The sequence below is a fragment of the Odontomachus brunneus genome, unplaced genomic scaffold (genome assembly GCF_010583005.1).
Source record: "Odontomachus brunneus isolate Ranch 3 - 2012 unplaced genomic scaffold, Obru_v1 Obru_scaffold_017, whole genome shotgun sequence".
Taxonomy (NCBI): Eukaryota; Metazoa; Arthropoda; class Insecta; order Hymenoptera; family Formicidae; genus Odontomachus; species Odontomachus brunneus.
The window spans coordinates 1,539,140-1,566,786 of NW_022639467.1; the positions used below are offsets into that span (position 1 = coordinate 1,539,140).

At 41.2% G+C, this 27,647-nt stretch overlaps 1 protein-coding gene across 4 annotated transcripts in view; it reads right to left on the reverse strand.

Moving 5' to 3' along the window:
* LOC116841695 (BAI1-associated protein 3) overlaps positions 1–27,647 on the reverse strand; it is a 124,636-nt gene that overhangs the window by 76,046 nt on the left and 20,943 nt on the right. For 2 of the 4 annotated variants that reach the window (XM_032809963.1, XM_032809961.1), the window contains exon 2: positions 40–644. In XM_032809963.1, coding sequence (XP_032665854.1) covers positions 40–387 — 348 coding nt within the window. In that variant the 5' untranslated portion in view covers positions 388–644. Of the gene's footprint in view, positions 1–39; positions 645–21,752; positions 23,436–27,647 lie in introns of those variants that run through there. The other 2 variants (XM_032809962.1, XM_032809960.1) reach the window with 2 other exon arrangements.

Here is a 27,647-nt window from a genome sequence, read left to right on the forward strand (position 1 = left end):
CCGCGCGTTTTACGGCACCTTCAACACCTAATCACGTACCTTGGGAAAACCATGCGGCGTGGTTTGCTGGGACACAGCGGCGCCAGTGTTGGTGGTCGAGGTGACGCTTCCGGTGGAGCTGCTCCTTCCGGTGCCGCTGGTGGCCGAGTCCTCGCGGCTAAACGAGAATCTCTTCACACTGTTCGTCACGTATTCCTGCAGGGAGTTAAAGAAGCTCATTTTTGCGGGCTGGTGTCCTCGTGATGTTCCGCGCGAATGCTGACGCCGGCTGTTCAGGCGGTCGTCATCGTTTTCCTTCTTGTCGTCGTCTCCGCGGGTTTCCTCCGCTCTTGATGGCACGTTCCTAGGGACCGAAATGCCGCAGCGCACCTCGAAGTCTACAAGCATCGATCTCGCGGAAAGTCGACCGGTCGTCGCTCGCCGCTCGTCGCTCGCTCGCGAACGTAGGTCCCTCGGACTCGGGAATTTTCACTCTGTTTCGCGTCGTAGTATCGATCCTCAGCCATTTGCGACTTCCCGTCGGATTCTTCCCGCGATTTCGTAGCCTGGCCCGCCGCACGAGTCACCGCATCTCGAGCCCGGAGTGTTCAAGAAGTCGCGCCTCGTCCACGTAAGCCGGAGCGTCCGCGAGACGGTGCGATCATCTGCGGTAAATCGAAGGGTCAAAAGTTAATTCAGAGCTGTCCTCTCTTCCCTCCTCTTCCTCCAAGTGTGAATGTTCGCGATTAGTTAATTTGCAGCCAAACATTTGGTTATATTGGTCAAATATTTGATGAAACATGAACGAAGCAAAGAAATCCGGTTGAAATTACCAGAATTCTGTTCTGTTCAATTAACCAGAGACCTTGTTAAATTGAACAGAGTTTTAGTAAATTTAACTCGAATTTCTGGTCCGTTCATATTTCACCGCGGATTTGCTGAATCCGATGAAACTTTTTTTTCTGTCGGCGAGAAATCAGAAGCTAAATCAGAAACGATCAACAGAGCGTAAAAATAAACGCGAAATATCGCGTGAAAGGCAAAAGGGGATTTCGAGAAGTTCATTAGCCAAATTCGAAGCCGGACCGGGAAAGCTATTCCGCCGTCAGCTCGTTTGTTAAAATGTTGCGCGAACACGCCATTAACAGTGTAGGGAACTTTCCGACGCGAAACTCTTCGCAACTTTTCGAAAACTGCTCGAGAACTGCGCTCAACACGTATCCTGTGCAGAGGCTGGCCGTGATCGGTTGCGATTATATTTGGTGTCCCCCAAAGCGTTCTTGAAGAATAATCATAAGTGTATTATCGAAGGGAATTCGCGGCTAACCGTTGCACCGCAATAATTGCGCGACGTTGCATTTTTAATGACGGCGGTAATGACTATGAGATGAGCGAGAATGATGTCAATATGTTTTTATATGCAGAATGTATGAAATGCCAAATATAATTTGTATAATGACAGGATTAATATGTTTGTGTCATATAAATTATATATTATTTATATATTAATTTAATAATAAATATTGACTATTGTATAAATATATTTATTGCGTATTTCCCTCAAAATTATACACATTATTTTAACAATTATGTGTGACAAGAAATAGAAATATATATAATATGATAACAGAGTAAGTCCGTCGTCATAGTAATCTAAACGTTCTTAATCTATTAAGGCCCAAGAGAAAACCGCTAAGGATAGGCTTTTTGAAATTTTGACCTATTTGAGTGAAAATCCGTATAGAGGAGGTTTTGGGTTCGCTGAGTATAAATATGCACTTATTTTTTCAAAAATTTTCAAAACGTACTTTCATTGAAATAAATCAAAATTAAAAATTTTTGGTCGCTATATTGATCTTTAAAGTCAAAAACCCACTTTTCTTCTACAGTCTGCTAAAGCATGATGTTTTGCTCCAAAACAAACATCTTCGAAAGGTAGCTTATAATTTGGTTGAATTTTTCGCCAAATAACAAAACTATGTCAAATTTTCGCATTTTTTGGCGGCCATATTGGATCCGCCATTACGAATTTTGAAAAAATAAGTGCATATTCATACTCAGCGAACCCCAATCCCCCCTATATGGATTTTCACTCGAATAGGTCAAAATTTCAAATTTTCGGGCCGACATATTGGTCCGCCATTTTGAATTTTGAAATTCAACACAAATTTTTTTTTCACCTTTTAACAAATTTCGACGTTTTGCCCTAATTTAGATGGTTTTTGAAGGCCTATCCTTAGCGGTTTTCTCTTGGGCCTTAATGGGTTAATGTGCCGTTGCTAATGTACCGTGGCGGACCTGAGTGCCATAGAAATGCGAGTCGTGACGTCGGGTTTTGCAGCACGTTCGGAAGTATCCACCATGATCTGCTGGATAAACGACGCAAAGTGGATTTGGAGGAGCGTAATTACGAGACTGGGACGACTTGGGGGTGAGCTCGCGAGCGCTTTCAGGTCAGGCATCTGTCCATTACCTCGTGAGCCGCACGTTAACCGAATCCCATCTGAAATGTCGGGCTCCCGCGATCGAGGGCCGAGCCGGAGGAAGCTGGCCAAAGGGTTGGAACGAGGGGTTGGGCAAATTAACCCGCGACCAGCTGCATTTCCGTTGCGGTGCTGCGTGGCGACGCAAAATACGTACGCGAACGATAAATCGGCCAGGCGGCGCAATTAGAGTCGCGATTGGCCTCCGGATGAACATGAATCGTTTCGCGGATCGCCCTTCGTTCGAGTATTTTAACGACCGTTCGGCCGTTGTCCTTCGACAACGGCCTTCAGTTGCCGACGGGGAAAATTCGAAGGACGGTGAAATGGACGTGCGTTACGTTACGAGTTACACAGTAAACATCCCGGAAAATAATCCGCCTTCAAAAACCTCAAAAACCCTGAGAGGCATAAAATAATTTTTATCCAACATTTCTACGTACCTGCAATTCTATTCTAACATTCTAACAATAGTCGACGTGAAAATCTCACTGATTGACTCCATAACTTTTTCATTACTCATTTGGTATCTCTAGATGTTCTTGGATTTTTAAGAGAGCAATGTAGAATTAATTTTCATGCAGATGACACACTAAACAAGTTAAAAAAAAGTTTTATTCCAATATTTCTAACAATTCCCGAAAGTTATGAAGGAACATACGAAGAAAGAAACACACATACACGATAAACTGAGAGAACTGAGGATAATTGAGAATCTTCTTCTTCTGAAGTCGATGAAACAATTGCATACGCGCTTCGGATGAAAGAACTTTTGATGATTTCGAAGAAAATAAATTTTTCTAGGATTTTTTATCCCCCTTTTTTTACTGTAAATTAAAGTATTTTCCGACTCAAGTCTGTGTGCACGATTATTGTCTTCTCACGCGACGTTTACCCGCAGCTTTCGTAGGACCAATATAGCATGCGATCGTTAATTACGATCGATTACACGGCTTCGTCGTGCCGTACATATTTAGTGGTGCCTCCGGTACGGCATTCGGCCACGTTTAAGCCCCGAAATTGTCCCGGTAATCCGGGGACGTGGTGTTTACAAAACCGACGGCCGCGAGCGCCGAGCTTAAGAGAAGTAATGAGCCCCGCAGGAAAATAGGATGACGCGACCGGAAGGTAAACGCGCAAGGTAAACGCGACTTGGCGAGGTAATCCGCCAAGTAACACCGAGATCACGAAATCGCAGCGGTGGGTTAACGCCGCGCTGTAAAATCGCGTCTGCGCGCCGATCCGATCGGCCCGTGAACCCGCTCGTGAAAATGAAACGTCGCCCCGGGGTGACACCCGCCGAGCCCATTAAATCTTGACAAACTCCGAGCTCCGGCGACCCTATCCGCCGAAACGCCCGCGCGCACTTTGCAAAATATCGAAACGAGCGAGACGTGAGAGTAAATTCGTCTGACGGCTCGGGGAGAGCTGAAACGAACTTGTGTTCATCTGGGATATGTAAAGTGAGTCGTGAAAAAAAATTCGACGGTTTATTTTCTCTACTAAAAGATGCTTCTTCTTTATTAAAAAGTGTTCCTTTAATTATTCCTTTGTTGTGCATTCTTCGTTTGTTTAGAACAACAGGATGCATGACAATTCATGACACATGGATCAAACTGTACTGACATCGGATTAAACTTAAATGCATCAGACTGAAAAAAAGAGTTCTCCATCATTTTGCAAATGACCACGTAAATTCCTAATTATTCCTAATTATTAATTAAAAGAAATTGACGCCTTGTCGCGCACAATTATGTATTAATCTTCTTTGATCAATGAATCATATTATATTAATAGTTTATAAAAGTATCAAAATTGCCGTCGCGTGTCTAAGGATATTTCGCGAGCGTTGCGAAGAAATTTATGTATCCGCAGAAAAGGTAAACACTGGGACTCGTTAAAAGCAGCACTCTATGGGACTATTAAACACAAAACGCGTGAAATTACACGTTGGCGAGGGGATGTTTCTCTTTTTTTCTGTTTCCCTTTTTTATGATCGCGAGCTGAAAACGAGTTCCATTCGTCGCAGCGGACACGCAAAAACCATTTTCGGTTGAGAGCTAACACTCACAAAGGAGATTAAATATTTTAAATTCTACGAGTTTTCTACCTAGGGGGATATTATATTCGACGTTGCTGTGCGGCTCGCCACGTTAATAATATTAATCGTCACGGGAATGTATTCTGAGTGTTTCGAAGACGAAGGCTGCTGCATCTTGGCAATATCACATCTCGAAAGTTCACATCCGCGTAAAGTTTTAATGAAACTGCGTGGTTCCCGGGTAATATACCGCCATAGATAGAAGAAGAAGAAGAAGGAAAAGAAGAAGAAGAAGAAGAAGGGAGTAATAAATTCTCGTAAGAGAGAATAACAGTTTTTGTTGGCGTAACGACTTTCGGAGGAACCTGTGGGAAACCTTGAGGAACAAGGCAACGACTCGTCGCGACTCACAAGATCGCTTAACGATCCTGCTCGCTGTTTTGGCTATCTTTCTATCTTAGTGATACCCCGCGGGAATAATTGCTTTCGGAGCCTTCATCGGGTGGCGACGCGACGACGCGGCACGACGCGACTCCCAGTGTGACGCAAATGCGCGTCACGGGCGCGCTTCTTTTCCGTGCACTTGCCCCTTTAATTAGAATTTTAATCGAAACGCTACCGTTTAGCTCTCCAACCGCACGAATATGCACTGTTCCCTTTTACATCATGCATACAGCAAACATCAGAAAATATCATATTTCACTTTTTTAATTCTAATATAAATTATTAATCTTCCGCGTAATATACAGTGTTGGATCTGTGTGACCTGTGTGAGATCTGAATGAATATTTCACCGTTCATCAATTTTTGTAAAAGGTTTGAGAAAATTTCAAAATCATGCAAACCTTGTTTGCAGATTTTGGTGTTATCGCAATTATCTTGTAACTGGGATTTTTCTATATTTTTGGAATAAAATGTGTTAAAAAATATTGATTTTCAATAAAATTATAACAGTCTAAAGTTGTCCGACAGACTCAGATTGTACTGTCCCAAAAAATATAATTGTACATGGAAGGCTAATAGATCGAGTTTTCTACTTTAATTTTAATAGTATTTTTCAAAGATTACGTTTACGAAAATGCTTTTGTATTATATAACACATACGCTTAATAAGAATATCGTGTTAAGAAAAGCGTACGTTTATAATTGTAATAATTATAATGTGTGTGTGTCCTTTCAGCGTAGTGATCAGATTAATGAAATTGCAGAACCTCGTAATGGACGTGTTTATTGATTCTACACGAGGAGATATTGCTTTGCCAACGAAAGAGAACATTCAGAAGAAATCAACTGTTATCGAAAAAGAGAAACGACTTTTCAGAATCTCGAAAAGCTCTTAATAAAAGTGGCATTCCAATCCTATTCACAAACGGCTATTCTCTCCGCCGTTTTGATTGGTTCTTTCTCTTCACGGTGTTCCGGAGCAATAACTACCCTCCACCCCACACAGGCGTGTAACATCTCGTGGGGAAAGAAGAGCGTTTAATCTCGCCAAGGGCTATGCGAAATATTTACTATCTAACGTTACAGTCGTGGGAGTTTTATTATCGATTTGCAATCCTTACTTCAGATCATGAAGTCCTAAGGACGAAATAAAAATTTAGTGTCCCGCGTTTGCGTTGTAGCATTAGTTTACCGTATAATGTGGACTTCGTGTGATGTTCTTTCAAAGTGAATCAATGAAAATATTTCCTGACTGAATTATTAAAAGAAGCACTCTATTGAACCGGTATATGATTGCGCACGATAATGCACCAATTTTCTTTAATTAGTAACTAAAAATCTATGTGCTTATCAAAATGAGCACTCTTGTTCAGTTTGACTTAATCTGCGAGCACACGACGAGCAAGCGTCGCTATTATAATTCATCTACTGTATCGTGCGCGATCATCTTCTTTAATTAATAACTCAAAACTTTACGTGACAGTTTGCGAGACGATGGAGGAATTTTGTATTCAATTTGATAAGTTCTATCTGCATACAACGGCTGTGTTGTTAGACGTCCTCAGGGAGATCCTACTAAAACTACAAAAGGAAAATATTCTAACATACAAAAAAAAAAAACTCTGGTTGTAAGATGCTATTTCCTATAATTCTACGTTCAAAGCGAGAACTTTTATGGAAGGTGTATTTTTCTTCTACTAAAGTGAACCATTAATCGGAAATCTGCTGGATATTATTCCAACTTCTTTCCTCTCTTCTGAATCAAGAGGAATATGTTCACTTGAAGCACAATGCGGTTTCACTAGAAGAAATTTCTACTAAAAATAGAACTCGTGTGCTGTAAGTAAAAGAAGAAAATCCTCTAACTTAAAGAATATTGTGCTTTAAGAATATTTAACTTGAACTTAACTCTAAAGATATTTTCCTTTTGGTTTTCTCAAAGAATCCTTTGAGGATTCCATGTATAAGAGATTCCATAAAAGACAAGATTTTTGGTTGTGTACACAAATTGTACTTCAGAAAGCTTATGTGTACGTCTCGTTAAACTTCGCGCGACATTGTTTTTCGTCATACAATTAAATCCGGGAGCCAATTGAATCGCGATTACTGACAGCCGGCCATTAATTAACGAGAGACACAAGGTTGTCATTGCCGCCGAACTTGTAATTGATAAGCAAAGCGGATTAAACCAAGTTAACCGATCTTGCCATTAAAGCGTAGAATTATTGGTTTGTTCTTGATTCAAAGTGCACTTGACTTAAACTGTAACTTATTCGCGCTCGCGTGCTATTTCAAACGTGGGTTTATCACCACACTCCAATTCGTTGTATTAAATGTAGCGCGAAATTGGATTACGTGTTTTCAATTACGTGTTTTCATGCTTTATTTAATTTATTAAATGCGTCTTCTCTCTCTCTCTCTCTCTCTCTCTCTCTCTCTCTCTCTCTCTCTTCCTCTCCTGTACTGTTTGTCCACATTGCACGTTGAGATTAACGTGTTGCAATTAAGTGCACTTAATTGTGCGGCTGCTGTATCGAGTTTCATTTATTGCTTTTATGAAATAAAAGCTTTGCGGAATAAAAATGAATAAAAAAACTATCAGTATACTTACACACACACATACACATAGGACAATCACGATACAAACAATTCCTCCTGTACTTGATGCGCCGCGCGACGATGAGAATTAATGCGAGAAACCGGGAGGTAACTTTGAAAAATGCACAATGCGAGTTAATTAATTCGCGGTCGCTCGTTGCTGTCTCATACCGCAGGCGTGCCCATTATCGATATACACCCCGCGGGATAAGACGAGGAAAAGTATTCTCGGACGAAACTTCATTTACGGAAAGTGAAGCGAATCACGTGACCGTATATAATGCGGCACGTTTTCTCGAAAGAGTTACTAAGTCGAAACTTTTTTCTAATCCCTCTCTATCCACTCCCTCCTCTTTCTTTCTTTCTCTCACGCGCGCTTTCGTTTTATGTCAATCTATTGCGCGGATTTTCACGCCCGACAGGGCGTACGTTTCAGAGAAACACGAGGCACAAGAACGCGGCAACCTCTCACTTGTGAAGTGTACCGAAACATCTCGCTCATAATGCGAAGTGTGAGGTGTCGTGAAACGTATTTTTAGAACGATTAAACGTATTTGAATGCGATTAAATATACAAGAAACGACGAACACGACATTTTCGCACGCAAGTCAGCCATATTTCACCCGTTTGCTCTATTTAAAGAGGTCGAGACACTTCAAGCAGTTCACAGCAGTCTATATCATATTATTTAACCCCGTCATTATACATATATTATATTATACATGCATTACGTTACATGTTTTCATTATTTATCTATTATTTATTTTATCTACAGGAGGAATCCCTTTAAAAGTAATTTAAGAAATAGAGAAATGAACTATTACATACAATCACACAATTCTATATACACAGGCTCTCAAGAATAAATAACTTAAACTAAACATATTAAGTAGGTAAATAAGAGCCGAACGCTGATGTTGGAGCAAATATTTTACTGTTGGAAGGATAATGTTTGATAGTGTAAACGCACGTGCCGGATAAATTTTCTAGTTTTTTAATAACGTGCGCGTATTCTTCCAATATTTAGTAAAATATTCAGTAAAATTACTTTAATATTAGTAAAATATTTTAGTAAAATATTACTTCAACGTAAGCGTTCGGCTCTTATTTGCCTGTTTAATATGTTTAAGTTATATAATCAATTGTAGAATTACAACATATATATACATATTAAATATATTGTACAATATGTATATATTATATACATTGTATAATATGTATTATATTATTATATGCCATTGTCTTCTTATCATATTTATTTCATATTATACCAAAATATAATACAGACATTAAAATGTGCGTCTTTCATCTTTCTGTGCGTGTAACATGTGACTCGTCTCAAGAAAAATATCGACAGACTCGAGGATCATCGTCTCGTTATCCTCAGGTATGCTCTGCTGTGCGAAATGAACACAGCAACTCGCCATCGCACTAGCTACACGTCCATTTAATTTTATTATCGCGATGTCGGACTTCGTAACGCGTGCGGACGGCGAGATTCACTAATCGTGATTCAACACGGTCGGAATTAATATATCTCGCGCACAGCACGCACACACACATACACACACACACACACACACACACACACACACACCAATTCTGCCTTAAAGAATAGCGACTTGATTAACTCGCGTGGGCGCTCGAAAATTTCCACTCCCGCGGTGAATCCGTGTCGCTGGTCCGCGTTGCGCTTTAATGAGCAGGCGTGTGTATGTGTATGTATGTGTGTGCGCGCGCTTATTTAAGAAAAACGTCCGATGTTTATTCCACGAACGCGCCCTGGTTCGTGTCTTACGCGAATAACGCATTCGCACTGCATTCCTGTTGCGCCCCGCGCAAATAATTAACCCCTTGGAGCTCAGTGGTTTCACTGTGAGATTAGCTGTCAGAACCATATCATAGCTTCAGGCATACTGTGATCTCGCAGCGAAACCCCACCGCTTAGCCTGTGCATAGTGATGAAAATATTTTGTTGCACGTGGCGGTGGTTGCGCAGCGGTTGCACAGTGAAACCACCTCTGTAAAAATAGGAAAATGGAAGAAATTAATTTCAAAAGGACCGATCTCTTGGGTTGTCATTCTACACATGTGACGTGAATATTTTATTAATTTAGAAAGAATCTGAATTTAGAAAGTATTGTATCTCAAAGGGTTAATTGATCGTGACGCTAGCCGCGCTGCGATTCCCTCCCTAACGCGATTAGCATCGTACTGTTTCGGTGTCCGTTGTTCTACAACCCGGCCGCTACACGGCACCCTGTCTTCTGGCTCATTTTTTTTTCCTTTCCTTCTTTCCTCTTTGTTTTTTCGCGTGCAGCGAAAAAAAACCCTTGTTCTACTACAACGGCGGACGATTCTCCGTGTCGCGTAGCGAACAAGCACAAACGGAAAGAAATTCTACACGAAATCGTACACGCGACGCTAATAATCGTTAATCGCCGCGACGTCGAGCTAATGTCGAGAAGAGGGAGGAAGATCGATAAAGTCCCTCGGTGTCCTGCCGGCCACGCGAAGGTCCTTAAATCTAAATAAAAAATAGCGAGCAGGCAGAAGCGGTCATTAAAACATTCGGGATTTCGTCTCTCTTTCTCTCTCTCTCTCCCCCTCTCTCTCTCTCTCTCTCTCTCTCTGTCTCTTACCTGTCCTCCGTTACGCACGATGAATGTAAAATAGCGGAGCGTAATCGAGAGTTACACGCGACAGTGATAAAAAGCAAATTCCAGTTCGAAACGACGTCGGAGGGTTGCCTCCGTTAATTAAAGGCGTGGGCAGAATTTCGAGGGCGGGGGTGAGAGTATCGCGCGATTAATCCAGTTAGCAGATCGTTGTAACATGCGCCGAGTTTCACGATCGCTTACGGCTTCGCTTAGTGCGTTCATGCAAATTCTGCGTTGACCTATTTAAAGGCTGCGGCTGTTGCAAATTGAGGGGAAATATAAGTGATGATGAAATATAAGTTGATACAAACATATTTATGTACATATTTATGTACGGTTGTCTCGTTCGGTTAGATTTCTTAATCGCGTGCGAGATTTTCGGCTCTAAACTTGTTGGGAACGTTCAGGGATGAGAAATTGTGTTGTTGAGAGAAAAAGGAGTAGGGGAAGAGAGAGAGAGAGAGAGAAAGAGAGGAAGAGAGGGAGGGAGAGAGAGAGAGAGAGAGAAGTATATATCATAAATATATGTATATTATATAATATTTAATAAACGAGAATTCCAGAGGAGAGAGAGAACCTCGTTTTCGTTTAGCGTCGACAAAACTCGACCAGCCGTGCGTAATAATTGCACGTGAACAGATTAAATACCAGAGATAACTCGATCGATGAATGGGAGGACCTGATTCTCGTACTCTCTGTGGATATTTAGCGTTATAGATACGCGGCTTTCTGATCCCGAGTCTCATTACTCCGCCGCATTCAGACGGCCACATTTAGCATCAGATATACGGCGAGAACGTTTTCAACTGCTGCGTGCAACGAAGCACGTCGTAATCCCTCTAACCCCGTATAAGCTGGAGAGACGGTCTCCCTTCCACAATCAATCATATAAATTAGTTCAGCTTCCGCTTTAATCCAGCCAACGCCGCTACATCATTATGACACAGAAACAGACGTTACAGAATCCACGAGGCTGCGGGTAATAGAACATGCAGAAAAGTAGAAGAGGAAGGAAAACATATGTAATGCACGGCCTCAACTCTTTCGTGCGCCATGCATACGACACTGCTTATTCCGGAAAAAATTACCCCATTTCATCATCAACCATCGACGTATTAATCTTCCTTTATCTTCGCCCGGAGCTTCGAGAGTTGAACGCAAAATTGAAAATTATCTCTCCGTGCAATAAAAAGGCTTGTTATCTCATCGAGGAGCCTTGTGTATTACGAGCGCGGGAATCTTCTCTCAAGGCGGAACGAATTTCAAGGCTCACATCGATCGGAGCAATTTTTATAATAAATTGAAACCCGAGGGAAGAGAGAGGAATCTTTAGAAATCTACATAGGATTAACGCGTTCATGAGAGATATTAAAAAGAAACAATGAAAAGAAGGTAGAGAGAAAGAAAAGTGCAAGAGGTATTGAAAGTCTCTTTTAAAATTCCACGTGAGAGATAAACGAGTACGAATAACGCCATCGGTGGTACTCGAGTGTCGCGGGGGTGCTTCTCCGCGGACAAGCCGATTGGCTCCACGGTAGGACGATTCTCCAGAGCAACAGGCGCTTAAATATTTCATCGATTGTCCATCCCACCGTGTGACGTAAGAAACCGCTCTCTTTCTCTCGCGAGTTGATATCGTAGTTTCCGATACTCGTCCAAGAGATGAGTTTTGCCACGATCCTCCGTCAAACTGATCGCCTGTCATCGTCAGCTCGCGAGTTTGTTTACACTTCGGCCGCGGAGTCGTCGTTGGCGAAAATTCGCGCGGGAAACGAAAGTCCCATGGAGCGGCGGTAGTGTTTGCGAAGCAATCCAGGCGAACGCCTTTGAAGTTCGTTCATCGAAGATTTTTCCATGAAATGAAAAAGGACCGTTGCGAAGCGAGGCGAGACGAAAGCTTCGGCGCAGCCTTACTCGGGCCAATTTCATTAGCCGATCTGTCTGCTCCCCTCCGGCGTCCCACTTTTTCACGCCATCGCCTGTTCTTCCGCTTCAAAAGCACGGCCACTAAAACGCTCCGCGGCAGTGATCTTTGATGAAGCAGCCAGCAGCTCGCGAGATGATCGAAGCAGGCGGTGAGAGCAATTTTGCACAAAGCACGCTCTCTCAGAGGAGGAGTCTTGAGTTACGCCGCGGGAGCGTACATGTAGCTCGCAGCGTTCCTCCAAGTGAATTTTTACGCGGGCGAACTCATTTATCGGCGATTCATCGCGGGAATCGTGAGAACGTCGTCGCGAACCGCCGGAGCGAATTCGCTAAAACCGCGGAGCCATCGGCTAATCCGTGGATTAATGTGTTACGGTATTATTACTCGAAATAGAGCGCGATAAAATCTCGAGCGGAACTTTCGAATATAATCCTGATTACCTGGAGATCTCATTAAAAAGAGGAAAACGTGCGGCAGAGAGGACTCGAGGAGCGTCTAAATAAAGTCTTATCTTCACAAGGACCGGAATATCCTATCGGGGAAAGGGCGAGACAGAAATACTCGGGAAGGTCATGATTTAAGGGCATGAAATAACTATGTAACTCAAATGTATCGTATCTTCGATCATGAATATGCTATACAAAGGAAAAGTTATGTTCAAGTTCAAAGTGAGAAAAGTTAATTCAAATTGTGATGAGTATAGTTAATCTCAAATTGTGATGAGTACATTTGAAGTACTGTTATCAAGAAACTATTCCTAGTTTGAAGACAAACATTATACTTAATAGAGGAAGAGCAAACTGTGTAATCGCATCTTTTTTAGCAGTGTAGAATGATATTTTTCTGCGTGTGTATGGAAAATATATTAGGAACAAACGTAAGGATGTCGCGTAAGATAATGAGCCATGAACTTTTCCGTACGAGAATACGACTCGACAAGTCGCGAACCGCACTTCCAGTGTTAGTCCGCGCAAACGTTACCGCGCGTCGAATGAAATATTAATATTAGTCTGAATAAAAGAGGTCGTTTGTACGTGTATACACGAGGCGATATAAATGTTTCACGCGGCACTCCCGCTACGTGGAGCCTAAGAATATGTCGACGAACAATCGCTCGTTCATGTAGAGCGCTCTTTTAAAACGCGCTCTGCACACGAGGAACGGTTAGGTAAAATATAGACGTAAAATATAGACAGGACTTGATAACATACCAGCATACATTATGCAAGCTGTAGCGGCGTGGAGGAGCTAATTCCGCTTCGGGAATTTTTCACGCGTTATTACACGCCGGCATAATTAATCCGTGACGCTCATCTACTTGCGTGATCCGAGCAATTAAGCGTTATGCACGTGTGGAAAGTCGACGCTTTTTGATATGTTGACTGCATTCACGTATGAATCCCATACGGGTACTTGGTGTGCTGGGTTATATTTACATCGTGGAAAATTTGGAAACATACTCCGATATCGCGGAATTTTGTTTCTTTTAAATCAACATCAAATCTAATGAAACGGATTAAAAGCACGATTTTGTGATTGGATTTCCAGTAAGAAATCGCGATTTGGAAAATCGGTACTCAATATAACCAAATGAAGTAAAGGACTATTTGTTTTCTATTCGATATTTTTCTACATATTTAACAAAATTATTCCTATACAGAAAAATATTATTGTACTGCCAAAAGAGCGATTGCTCAATTCTTCATTTTTCTCTTTTTAAGCAATGATAGATGAAGAATAATTTTTTGATAATAGCGTACTCTTAAGGCGTACTCTTAAGGCGTACTCATCACAAATTCGAGTAAAGCTCATTATCACCTGCTTAAAAAAAGAATTCATTTTCTCTCTTTATAAGAATATTAGAAAAATATTCTTTATAAGAATATTATAAAATTATAGTGAGGAAGAAGTCGGTTCGACCCTACGTAGTAAGTAAATCGGATTTAATTTTATTCCTGCTCGGAAAATGCTAAACATGCTAGTATTCAGCTCTCGAAATAAATCTGATAATTATGATGAGTTTCTATAAGAAATTTGCGGGTACATAAATTTATGAAGTATTTCAAACAAGTAACATTTGCTCGAGTGCAGTGTGTATTTTTCTGCTTGTAATCATGCGAAAATTGTCATGAATAAAATTGTCATGAATAAAAGGGTGACGTGGAAAGTTGCCTGCGGAAACTCATGTGTCACTGAAATGAACATGACATGGCAGTCAACGTGTTAATTGTGGAGTTAAGTCCACGCATTCGCGAGCGCAGATGAGAGAGCGCAGACAGGTTTTTCCTTCCTCTCGCGAGACTTTGTTCTTCTCGAAGACAGAGAGAGATAAATGATCTTTTTCCTGAAAACGATATTCGCATCTCACGATGCCTCGACACCGGACGGTCGCGTCCCAGCGTTTTTCGCAGTGCTTCGATCGCAGTCCTTCGGATTCCGCTTCTCTATTCGGCACATGTAATAGAAAGGACGTATTTTCAATGTTACATTCCCATGCCCCGCAGTCATTCGTCCTCTCGCTTTTTCTCTGCCCAGCTCACGCGCGCAATTGAAGTGGCAGAGGCGAAAGACCGTCGACGCGCCAACTTCCAGAAAGAGCTCCTTTCAATTTGCCATCTCGTTCGGAATCTCTATATGTATGGCGCGAGAACTTTCCTAGCTTCGCCACGTCGGTTTGCACATAACTCGATACAGAGACTAAGTCCACGATGATCGACGAATGACTTGAAGTTATTAGATAATATAAGGAGCCGTTTGATCAATCTACCTTGATCGATCGCGACTGTCACTCTCGGCGACTTTTTCCTTTCGATCTTGCACATCGTGCATCACCATCACGAGTCTATTCGTAAAATGTTTCAGAAAAGCGCAAACTGACAACCACGAACTGACGTTTATCTCTATGGCGACGAAGCAACCGTGTCAGATAATCCACTTTTCTCCCTGACTAGAAATTTATCTTATGGTTCTGGTCAGGTTGATCCCAATCAGTTCGCGCAAGGATAACTAATTGGAATCGATCAGGACCACGGGATACGTTTCTAGCCGGGTCTCAAAAAAGAATATAACGATATTCCTGCTTTTGCAGCGATCAGTAAATTGTAAATGAAAACACAGTTTGTTTGGCGGAGTAACCAACATTTGCCGATTTTCCTACGTAAGCATAGTCGTTATTTCTTTTTGCATTATAATATCAAGTTTCGTCGATTAGAGCAGCCTGATTAATTTCGATCGCGACTCCCTAATAGGTCAAAATTATCCGGCACGTTTATTAGCGCGGGGAACGTCGTTTAGCCGTGAACTTATGCTACACGTATGGTTCTCAGCCGTTCGCCTCACCTTCTTCAATGTATAAAAGGTAACAACATCTCTTTGCAGCTACCTCGCGACGGTAAGGTCGAGGAATCGTTTCGGTCAAGGCGCTGCTGCATGTAAAATTCCACGTAGAAAGTTGCCAGCAAAAGAGTTATATAGTTACCGCGACGGTAAATCATTATGCATACTATTTTACTGCGCAAAGACATTCTCCTCCCGTCCCCTCCTCGCCAGCTGACCCGCCTTTCCGAGTTAAGCGTGACAATCGCACAAATAAGATGGAATTGAACAGCTTCCTCCCTTTCTGTCGCCACAAGTCACGTAACATTCCCGAAAGTTTTGTAACGAACGGGCTATCAACTGAGCCGCAAAATACGAGCGAACGGGATGTGCGATCGTTAGCGCGCCGCACGATAAATTTTTCATCAAGCGAGAACAGAACACACTATATGCGCGCAAAGTGACTAAATTCATTTCAGACTTTGAGCACAGCGCGTGATATAAAGAGAGCGTAGAGTATCGCTAAATAATATCTACGCAATTTGAATATTTTACGTGCACAGCCCTAAAATAAAGCGGACAAATTGGAGCTCCTGTCGATAAACGTTTATCCTGATTTGCGCTGCGCTTTCTTTCCTATCTCTCTTTCTCTCTCTCTCTCTCTCTCTCTCTCTCTCTCTCTCTCTCTCTCTCTTCTTTTCATGTCACAAGAACGATATAATTTATCAAGCAGCGAATAAGAAGAAGAGTTTGTCTCTGTCAGGACGCGGAACGACGCGGCAAAACCATTCCTTTCCTACGTTGCTCTCATTTTGTGCAATTATCGAACTGGCGACAAGCGCGAGGAAGCGTAAGCAAATAACCGATAAAACACGACGTTTGTTTGCATCCGCCCTGACGTGCGTCATCGAAGAACAACATTGATCATCTGCGAAATTATATTTGACGCTGATTATAACAAAGCTGTTGACATTCCCCGGCGCGAGCAAATGCATTCGGGCAACAACACTTTGTTCGCGAAGCTCAATAATAAACGCGAGCGCGCGTATGAAATACCCGGGAGTCGCGCGGCCGAATATCAATTTCGCGTGCGTGTTCTGCGTGTCAAATTTTCCTTTTAACGCGCGCACACGCACGGCGCAATTGATGGCGGGTTAATTGCGCGCACAGCGGCGTCGCACGGTTGCACGCGACGTACGACGTTTCAGTGCCACTGCAAACACTGTGTGTTTACGTTGTCACTGCTACGTTCTATCGATCGTGCTCTTTTACAAACCTTACGAACCCACCTCTATCGCGAGCGTTCTATACTGATGCAATATGCATACGCGTACGGTGTAGTGACAATGGACGGAAGAATCGATAGCGATGCGCCTAATGCCCGATAAATAGTTATTACATGACCAAACCCTCGTTTCGTCTCGCATATTTCCCTCGTTTTTCCCCTCGCTAGCTTTAGGAAAAGATTGGTAAAAGAAACATCTTATATATTTTTGTAGAGATCGATACGTATAATTTTGTAATAACACACGCACACACACATATATACAGGGTGTCCCGGATCACCTTCACAATCTCTCGTGAGGACGTAGAGGAGATTGAGATGAACACAAAAGTTCCATACTGTTTTGCGATATTTGCAATAATAGTCGAAATATTAATTAAAGAAGATTGGTGAATGATCACGCACGATATAGTAGATGAGCTGCAGTGGCGCCGTCTGCCGTCGTATACTTATACATTAAGTTAAACTGAACAAAAAAGTCCTCTACCATTTTGAAAATGACCACATAGATTTTTAGATATTAATTATAGAAAATGTGTATATTATGATATACAATCATGTAATAATTTTCTTTAATTAATATCTAAAAATCTATGTGGTCATTTCCATATCTAAAAATCCATGTGGCCATCAATGGTAGAGGACTTTTTTGTTCAGTTTGACTTAATGTATAAGTATACAGCGGCAGACGGTGCCACTGCAGTTCATCTACCACATCGCGCGTGATCATTCGTCAATCTTTTTTAATTAATATCTCGACTATTATTACGAATATCGCAAAATGGTATAGGACTTTTGTATTCATCTCAATCCGCTCTACGTCCTCACGAGAGAATGTGAAAGTGATCCGGGACACCCTGTATATAATATATTACATTTTATATATATAAATATATATAATAGAATCTATACAGAGAGAATAGAGTCTGTGTTTGTAAGTTTCCTATTAATTCCTGAACCCTTTGACTCTCTGGACGAAATTTTCGATAGTTACTCTCTAGGATTTTCCCGCGGAAAATATAGGTTACACGAAATCTGGTCCATCTCACTCCTCCGCTTTCTGAATTTCATCCCTTTGACACTTTGTGATAACCCGAACAACGCCGCGTAGTTTAAATATTAGCATTATATAAGCAAGCTATCAAAGTATTCGATTATAATAACGCGAACATCGCTTTAGAGGTAATCGCGCAATCGTTTTAAATTGCCACTAAAGAGACTAATTAATCCTCCCACTACCCCATCCTAATTATTTGATTTATTTTTAATGTTGCGGAAAGTTAAATCTTTTTTTGTTAGATTTTTTACATACTCGTTGTTAATTTAATATATTGTCGTAGCGTTATTCTCTGCGTCGAGTTCATAGTCATCAAAATTTCAAGCATATAATAAAATAATGTATATATAACATATACATTCTTATGACATATTTTGTATGTGAAGTGTACAGATAAGTTGTATTATTTGTATCTCTGTCTTGTGTTGAATTAGCACAATTAGGGCGGATAAATTGGAAAGTATGTAAAATTTGAGACAGGACTTTTTGTTTCCATTTTAGAAATTTTGTTGCAAAGACAGAAATCGGTCAAGTATTTCGTTCATAACCACGTGAATCATCGCCAGCGAGATAATTTTCACGTCACATATGACGATAGATGCACAACGCAATTGCGATAGACGTCGACGTTGCACGCGACGATTCCGCGCGAGTCGATCTATCGATGTAATATGCGAGAAGTCTCGATTTGCGACTTGAAAAAATTGGTTTCGCGGATTGCGCGCGAGTCGCGCTCGCGGAACTTTGCGCTCGCGGAACTTATACTTTGCGCTCAATATAACGGAAGTTACATATCCATACGGTAAAGTTATTAATGCGGGTCGCCCCGATGCACGCAAAAGTGCTGAATAGCGCGCGACGTTCTGGCGACGTTGGATTATAGAGCTAACTCGCAATGCCAATTTATACTTAGTACGCGCGTACGATTCAAGGTGAACAACTCGCGCTTTCACGCGACCCACTATGAAACTATCGATTTTAACTTCGCAACGACAGATTTGCCCGGTCATGTTTCGTCGAGGCGCCGAGCGCTGCTCGGGTTGCGCAGACCCGGCGCCGGGTTTCCGGCGAGGGGTTGGTCAGACGCGCGTTCTCTTTTTTTCCTTTTAATTTCGCGGCGTACCTCTTCAAGTATTAGGCCAGAGCGATATCACGTATATCATCGCGGACGATCGAAGAGGAGGAGGAGGAGAAGCAGGAGTAGGAGAAGATACGTTGTCGGAAGCGCAGATAGCGAAACGCGCGCGCTTAAAACGGATATATCTTATCGTCGAACTTGTTGCACGAGCTGTCGGCAAAGTGATAGACAAACAAAGGCGTTCGCGGGCCATACAGCTTCGACATCGCCGGGGCAAACATTTTAGCCGCGAGTGTTTCGCCCGCGCCGCGGTAAAATCCGAAATAAATTAGTCGACACGTTGACTCACGCAACTCCGTAGACAATATTGGCGGCCGCGATATCAGCTCCACACGCATGTAACGTCTCTGCCCGCATGAGAGATTATGATCCGAGCCTCTCTCCCTTGATGCTAGAAATCCAGCGAACATAGCTGAACAAACATGCTGAACAGACACACGGTTGCAAATGTTTACGGGCGCGGACCCGGGCGAATGGAGTGTGCGGAGGAGAGAAGGGAGAAAGGCGGTATTAGCGGGAATTAAAGCTGACTGCATAAAATGATTGGAAACGCATCGCATAACGTAATTTGACACATTGCGTGTTTTCCATTACTTTTATTAATATATGACATCGATATTTTTTAAGGTAAAAAAGTAGAGCCAAAATAAAACGAGTGATTATTAGTAATATTTTGTCAGGGAAGTTCTATATTACGTCTCAAGGCTCCTGTGTTCTCAGCGAGGTCATCTTGATTCATTCTTAAACGACAAGATAAAATGATGGAATATAAACAACGTGTCCACCAGTGGGTGGAGTCATAGGTTATTCCAATATTTATTTTTATTCCTTGTGCATATTAAAATTTTTTTAGGATGAACGGCAATTTTACGAGAATGTTGGTATTGCATAAAAATATTTGTTCAATATAATATCAGATTTTGGCACAAATGTATTACAAAGTTTCAGTGGATTGCATTGAAAGCTATACCGAATGAGGTCATCGTTGATTCCAATTTGTCGTTTAAGAGTTAATAAATGTCAGAAGAAAGAAAACGTATGCTGAAAATTCTTGCGGAATACATCGAACTAAAAGAATATATCCATAAATTGACACTTGTGATCGATTGAGCATATTTGCAAAATATTCTGAAAACTTTCGTGAGAAAATCGTGAGAGAAGGCAGGTTAAAAGGATAGATTGCGTGTCACGTTAATTTCACGATTATTTATTGACTGTTGGAGCGAAGGGAAAGTTTTCGGGACATTTTACAAATGTGCTCAATCAATCCTAAGGATCCCGTTTTCTGCACGCATCCTCTTATTTCAGTTATTTCGCAAGAATTTTGGGCACGTGTTTTCTCGGTTCTGACGTCATCAGTTAAGAATTATATCGGGAGAGCGTATGAACCTTAAATATTTGAGTTTGTTGTGTGTTTTTCTTCCGAAAATATGTGTACCTCTATCACTTTTCGATAGAAATAGAAACGAGATAACGAATCAGAAGTATCCCTTACCCAACGTTATTTAGAATATACTTAGCGAATATACGTTTCCCTCTCTCACCTATTGTATTTCAAAATAACACGATTTTATTTCCCAATTCCCCACGGCGCAATGTCGAAGCCTTTTCATCACGCGGCATTCGACCGAATAAGAACGCGAGATAAGATCAACCCCCTCGCGATGTTTCACCCGGCACGTTATTTCGTGCACTCACGCTTACGCATTCGGTCACGTATCTCTTTCTCTCGCCCCTCTCTCTCTCTCTTTCTCTCTCGCTCCACGAGTTCTATTTCGTGATTTACGGAAGTGTCCGAAGCACGACGATAATCTCGCGCTATAAGACTGATTAGCCGCCACTGATTCCCCGGTCTGGCTCGCACGAATGCGCCGCTCAACTATATTTTCCCTTTCTATTTCGAGAGGTGATAATTTTGTGCCTCTTGGAACGAAGGTAACAATCATCGATTCTCCAGGCTCGGAAAACGACGATCATTTCAGCTATAAATAGCACGATATAAAATAACACATTGTGTTATATACAACATATTGCATTATATACACAAAGGTATTGCATACACAAAGGTTGTTAAAAAAGGAGTCTAAGACACACCGGCAATATCGATTTTATCACTTATTTATGTTGAATGGATATTTCTGGATCTTTTTTTGATATATAAAATTCTATATACACAGAAAAATATTATTTACTGCTAAGAAAAGGAATTACTCAGTTTGCTTTCCTTCTTTTGAATAATGCTAATCTTCAACAAAGAATATTTTCTTGATAATCATCTTAGAATTTTAAAGCAGCTCATTATCGTATACTTAAAAGAAGAATTTATTCTTTTTGCGAGAATATCATGGAACTTTATCAAAGAAGAAATTGTGTAATAAGCAAATCGAATTTTTGCTTTAATTTAATATTCCTAACTGAAATGCTGAACTTACGATGTACTTGAAACACTTACTCGAATGCAGTATATATATTTTCTCTGTGTGTATATGCCCTTAAAATCTTGGATCTTAGATCCCCTCTAAAACACTCTGCTCACAGTGTATTCAGGGTGCTTCGGGCAGAAACAAATTTCAAGTAGTTTAGCCACCGCACGCGTCAGACCCGATAAGCGCGTCTGACTAATGAATGGCATCATCTACTTGGGCGTCCAGGCGCCGCCCGCATTAAATTAATATCGCGCGGAGGGTATTACGTCGCATCATTTATAGCCCTTTCGCGGACCGACTGTCGAGAGATAGTCGGCGAGAAAATAGAGCCATGTGAAAGTCCATCGATCGCTCGAGCGCGCCCGCATGTCCAGGCTTAATCGGGCATGTATTACGCACCGTGACGGTCGGACGACGTACACGCGCCCAACGGCGCGCTCTGACGCACGCATCCAGTTTCGAGAACGCAATATTGCAGCCGTGTTACACCACTCGATGGTTGGCTTCTTCACGAGTGGATAGCCACGTCGAGACCCTCGTCAAGGGCTGTTTTCGCCCAGGCAACAAAGTGTACTTTTGCGGCGTCGATCTCCACGCACTAAATCCATCGGTCGTTTCAAGCCACTGCGGCTTTGAAGCCGGCATATTGCGTTTCCAACGGCTGCGATGATAACATAAATAATACGCAATGCATTATTTATATACACAAGTGTGAAGCAAATATCGTGCTTTTAATAAATATTTATTGTATCTAATATTTATTGTGCTGTCGTATGAATATTTATTGTAAAATTTACTCTATCAAAAGGAAATTATAAATATTTATATTTTTTCTTGAAATTTTTCATAAAAATCGAGTTCAGAAGGAAGTAAAGTGTTTTAAACCAGTGAAAAGTATCGACATCTCGCACATTACCTAAGATACTTTGCAATACACTATATAAGTTATAAGAAATGATTTAGAGTAGTGATAGAGTAGATATAGTCGGATTTATCTCAATTTTTTATTTGCAAATATCCCGTAGACAATTCATATTAGCATCTAACTTAAGATGATCTTAAATATAAGATCCGGCTATAAATAACGCCCTTAGACTTCACATTTAGACAGTCCCGATCTTTCTCTCACTCTCTCGAGTATGACAACATTATAGAATGGTAAAATCTCAAAGATGCAAATCTTCGAGTTTTCCCGCGAGAACAAGTATGACGTATCAGCGCTCGGCGAGGAAATATCTCGGAATCGAGTTTTCACACCTTTTGAGAACGTGTACTCTGCCAGGATAGCAATCAACGACAGTCTTTCCATCGCAAGACAACCCCTGTAGGGCCGGGACGGCGTTCAAGGGCGTCAGTGGGAAGCGAGGTTCCATTGCCGTCGATTCTCCCTGACCTCATTAAGCGACATTTAGCAGTTTCCGAGAAGCTCACCGGGAATTCGCTTTCAGCCCTGACGCTGAAATCTCACCGCGCGCACGGCGCCCAGGGCGAAGTAATATCGCCGGAACTTAATGGCGGTAGATGATGAATTCTTCAGTGCTGTTTTGTCTTGGAAGGCCTGATACACAGAACAGTGAAGACTAACTCCGCGGCTAAATAGCCCGGATGGAAAAAAGGTGATGGATGACGTGGGCTAGCGATACAATTAGCCGCGGGAAGACGAAACATCCCATCCAAATTGCCAATTCAAGGGACGGATAAGCATCCGGTTTTGGACTGATAATATTCACAATTTGTTATTTAAGGAGTAGTTTTGCTTTAGATAGTCAAGAAATTTGATAGTAAGAAATTTTTATGAATTTCTTTTATACAAAGAAATGAATAAAATGTCAAAATGCTTTTAGGTCATTATATTTATCACCGTTTTCAGTATAAAAACATTGTTTGGAAAAATTGAAATTCCGTCAGAGTTTCTGTGCTGAACGCGGTATTGCTGCATGTTCATAGTTGATGAATCGTACACTACAACTCGTGTAACAATCAAGAAATACGAAAATTTGAAAACTATTACATTCACTGGAAGATAAATCTAAATCCTTTGGAAAGTTTCCAAAATTAGTACTTTTCTCGGCACACTAGATAAAAACGAAAGAGAGAGAGAGAGAGAGAGAGAGAGAGAGAGAGAGAGAGAGAGAACGACTTGTAATTTCGACACCATTTCAATTTAAATGTTCGTGTTTCTTGTTCATAATTATTACACGAGTTATAATATATGATTCATCAACTACGAACATGCGGCAATACTGTTCAGCACAGAAACACTGACGGAATTTTAATTAAATTCAGTTAAATTTTAACTTTCTGTACGTAACAAAAGTCCATCCTCCAACAAATTTAATACAGTTTTTTAATTTTCGCATCCTGTTTGTTTCAGATTATTACACGTGCCGTAATGTCCATCAGTTAGAGGCATCCAGCGACATCGAGCTCAGCATGAAAAAACTGAACAGCGGGATTTTAATTAAAAAGAAAAAAATAATTTCTCTGTACTTAAGGCAATGATAAATGGTATGATCTAAAATCTGTATTGATGTCTTCATCCGTTTTTTGAAAAAAAAATCGTGAAAACTTATCTTTTGGCTATCTAAAATTAGAATTCTCTCTTAAGATATTTTTTATGTGTTGCAGACTAGAAATGCGACAACGTTCGGAATTCAATGTTTGTTGAATTTTTAGCTGATTTTTCACTTGACCTAAAAATTTTTACATCAAGTCTACCATCTCTTCATTGTCGCTTTGTCAAAAGAATATTCTGATATCTTACTGAAAGTAGAAACATTGCGCGTGTTTGGAACTCCACATGTAGAGAAAACTCAAAGACCATACAATACACCACATCGAGAGGCTCGGTTACATCCTCGAGAATATCAAAGCGGTTCGCGTCGCTAAGTCGCTCCACTGCATACCCTTAAAGTATTGAGTTCTTTTCCGAACGCTCTGCATTCAATGTATTCATAATGTTTTGGTGAATAACAAATTGGGAGTAATCCAGCCACCAGACCCGATATGCGCGTCTGACTAATGATAGTCATTATCTACTTGCGCCAAGATGCGCAAGAAAGAGATGTAAGATCTTATGAAAGCTTTACTGAAACCCTAATCAACTAATTCCGAACATCGTAATGTGATTCGCTTCAATATACTCGTAATTCAAAAGAAAGAAACTTCGTTACGAGAGGAAAAGAAAGGAAAGGAGTGGAGTGGAAAGGAGAGGAGAAGAAAGACTGTTGGAAATAGCAAGACAGTACGACGAAGAACGACGTTGTTCGCCCGACGTCGAAAATCGTCATTACTCGTACTCAATCGAGCGATTAAAATCTCGTCTTTCCTGTACAGGAAAGTACTTTCCTGTATTGTAAAGAGGTGTCGCGGCTTTCGAGATGACTGACGAAGGGCAAAACTGGGCCAAGACGAGCACCTGATGCTTTGACGCCATCTCCCTATTCTCGAGAAATGCATGAATGGCCACACTGCAGCCTTCCTCTTCCTCTCCTTCCCTCTCGCCCCTCCTTTTCCTCACCAACACCTCTTGACGTCCATCTATTCCACATTGTCACCACTCAAAGATGCTTTCTCCTTCCTCTCCCGCCGTCTTTTTCTTCTGCTCCTCGTGTCGTGTAAGAGCGAGACTCTCAGATCGTCCGATCCCTTCCACTGTCGTCGATGCGTCATATTGCCCCACGTGTTCGCCCTCTTCCCTTATTTTATCCGTCGCTACGGCTTCTTAACAAATGCGGTATTTTTGTATCACGAGGAAAGAAGTAGGAGTGAGTGAGCGAGAGACAGAGAAGGCAAGAGAGAAGAGGGCACTTAGGCCGCGCGAGTAAGGAGATGGAACGTGCGTCAGCTAGTGCGTCGATCAAGATCTACTCTTGTCCGTTTATCTATTTATCGCCTCCCCTTCATGTTGCAAGACGCCGACGCTCGGCGACGACGTTCGTCCTTCTTTCTTTATATGTTCTTATTTTTCCTCTTTTTTTTTCGTTTGTCCGTTTGTGCAAACTCGCAGCCGCGCGTCTATAATTATCACGATTTTTGTGCCTGTCACATTTCCGCCACATTTCAGTCGATGTTTAGAAACAAAGCCGATGTTTAGCCCCGCGGCATCGCGTGGTTGCGAAATATCCGTTTCGTTTATCGAAACTGCATCGTGCATCGCGATAATTGGCACGATGTATGTACGTACCACAGCACGAATTTTGCACGAACGTGCAATACATGATTTTGACAGCTCTAGCGAAACAAAAGTTATCAGCGGCATCCTCTCGCCCGGCTCTCGTTACTTTGATTTATCGATTACTGAGAAGTGACTTTTCGTATTTGCGAAATCGGAAGTTTTCAAGGGAAAGAAAAAACTGTTTCGAAATTTCACTTTATTCTGGGCGATTCAATTATTCCTTGACTTATAGTTAAGATTTGAAATAAAAATAAAATGTTGCCAGCAAGCTGAGAAAAAGAAATTCTGAATTTACCGAATTAAAAATTTAAAAATGACCATTTCTGTAAACACGAATCTCTTTCTATCACTTTTCGTTTCAGACTTATTTTAAACTAGAAATGGCTTTTTCGGCATATTTGGGTTAGGATATCTTAAAAACCTAATGTGATGGAAAATTTTTTACAGCGTATTTATTTTCAGTGCGCCAAAAATGTTCAGAATTACTTACTAGAGTCTAGGGGTCAAAATTAATGTCGACCTGTGTAATTTCGTGCATGATACGCGCTCCAAAGTTCTAATCGATTAGATAGATACGACGTGTCCGTCGTGTCTGCGGAAAAAAAGTACCGAGTGTCTTCTTCTGCGCCGCGTTTGACAAGTGGCAGGCAGGCAGAGAGAAATAAATTCGTGCGTAAACGAAACTTACCGCGATCACCCGCGATAATTTCGATAACTACAATTTGCGCGATAATTACAATTTATCTCCGATGAATTGCGGGGCCGCGATGGTTACGTCTCGTTTGTTCAAAGCGGATCGGGTTTAACAAACGTGTCGGCATAATTCGCATTTCCCGTTGTTTAATACGAAAAGTCTGCGGGAGATTTTAACGAGAGCTCTCAGGCGGAAATGACCGTTATCTCTGACAGTTCGGACGATGTCCGACGTGAACTTCCTCTCGACGGAATGACACGCAATGCCAATCGGGTTCGCCGACGGAATAAAGCACGCGTACAACAGTGAGCGAAACGGTTCGAACACATTTTTCCTGACGAAGTTGGGAACGCATCAAATCGTCGCAATTGCGAGCCGCCATTCGCAAGCTTGTGCGATGATCTGTTTTGACAGGAGCCGAAGTGACAACATGTGAGACACCCGACGTCAAAGTCGCAACAATTTGCACCTTGTGTTATCACTTCATCTCTCCTGCCAAAATCGATTACTACGCTGAGAGAAAAAGTATCTAAAAAATATATTTTTACAGTGGATACCAATAACGTATTTATTTAAGCCTAGATTCTTTTATTTAAATGGAATAAATAATTGCTTTCATGATAAACTAAGATTTTGCAAACTTCAAATAAGAAATATATTATTTTTTTCTTTGACAAATATCTAATTTTGTATGATATAAATAATATATTCCATAACATACAGAATGGTCCATGTAAAGTGTAACAACCCGAAAATTCTAAAAATATTTGTCGTATCAAAAAATTATTCATGAGAACATTTCATGCATTCGAGAGATCTTTCTAACCATATAAAAAAAATTCGGATCTCCATTGAAGGAGACGTGGAGTAACTTCATATGGAATATGAATATATTTCAAATGGAATCTCCTACAAAACGTTACTTTTGATAGAAGCATTTTTCAAAGAAATGTTCTAAATAAAGTTTACTTAAGATGAGATAATCAGAGAGCAACTAATGTTAACATTGACAATTGCAATTCAGATTTGAAGTGGAAGGTAGATTCATGTGTGTACATTGCAAAAATTTGGAAAAATATTCGGTGTATATATTAACATTTTCACATACTAGCATCCTCCAAGAATTATTTTATTGCTGACTTGCACCCAGCGATAGACTCTTATAGGCCTCATCTCTTCCTTACTTAGAAAAAATATCGGTGTGAAATTTCCATTGTAATAAATTGTACTCGCTTATATTAACACTTTGGGAATAAGAGAGCATGCTGTAGCAACGCTTTTCCTCCCCGCGATGGGATTATCCCAAAAAAGAAGGCGTGTGCAAATTCTCTTTTTTGCTTGCCATATGAGAGTCGATAGGTGGGACGCTCTACGGTCCGCGTAAATTTCGTATTCCACGCGTTGCGATAGGGGTAACGCGATG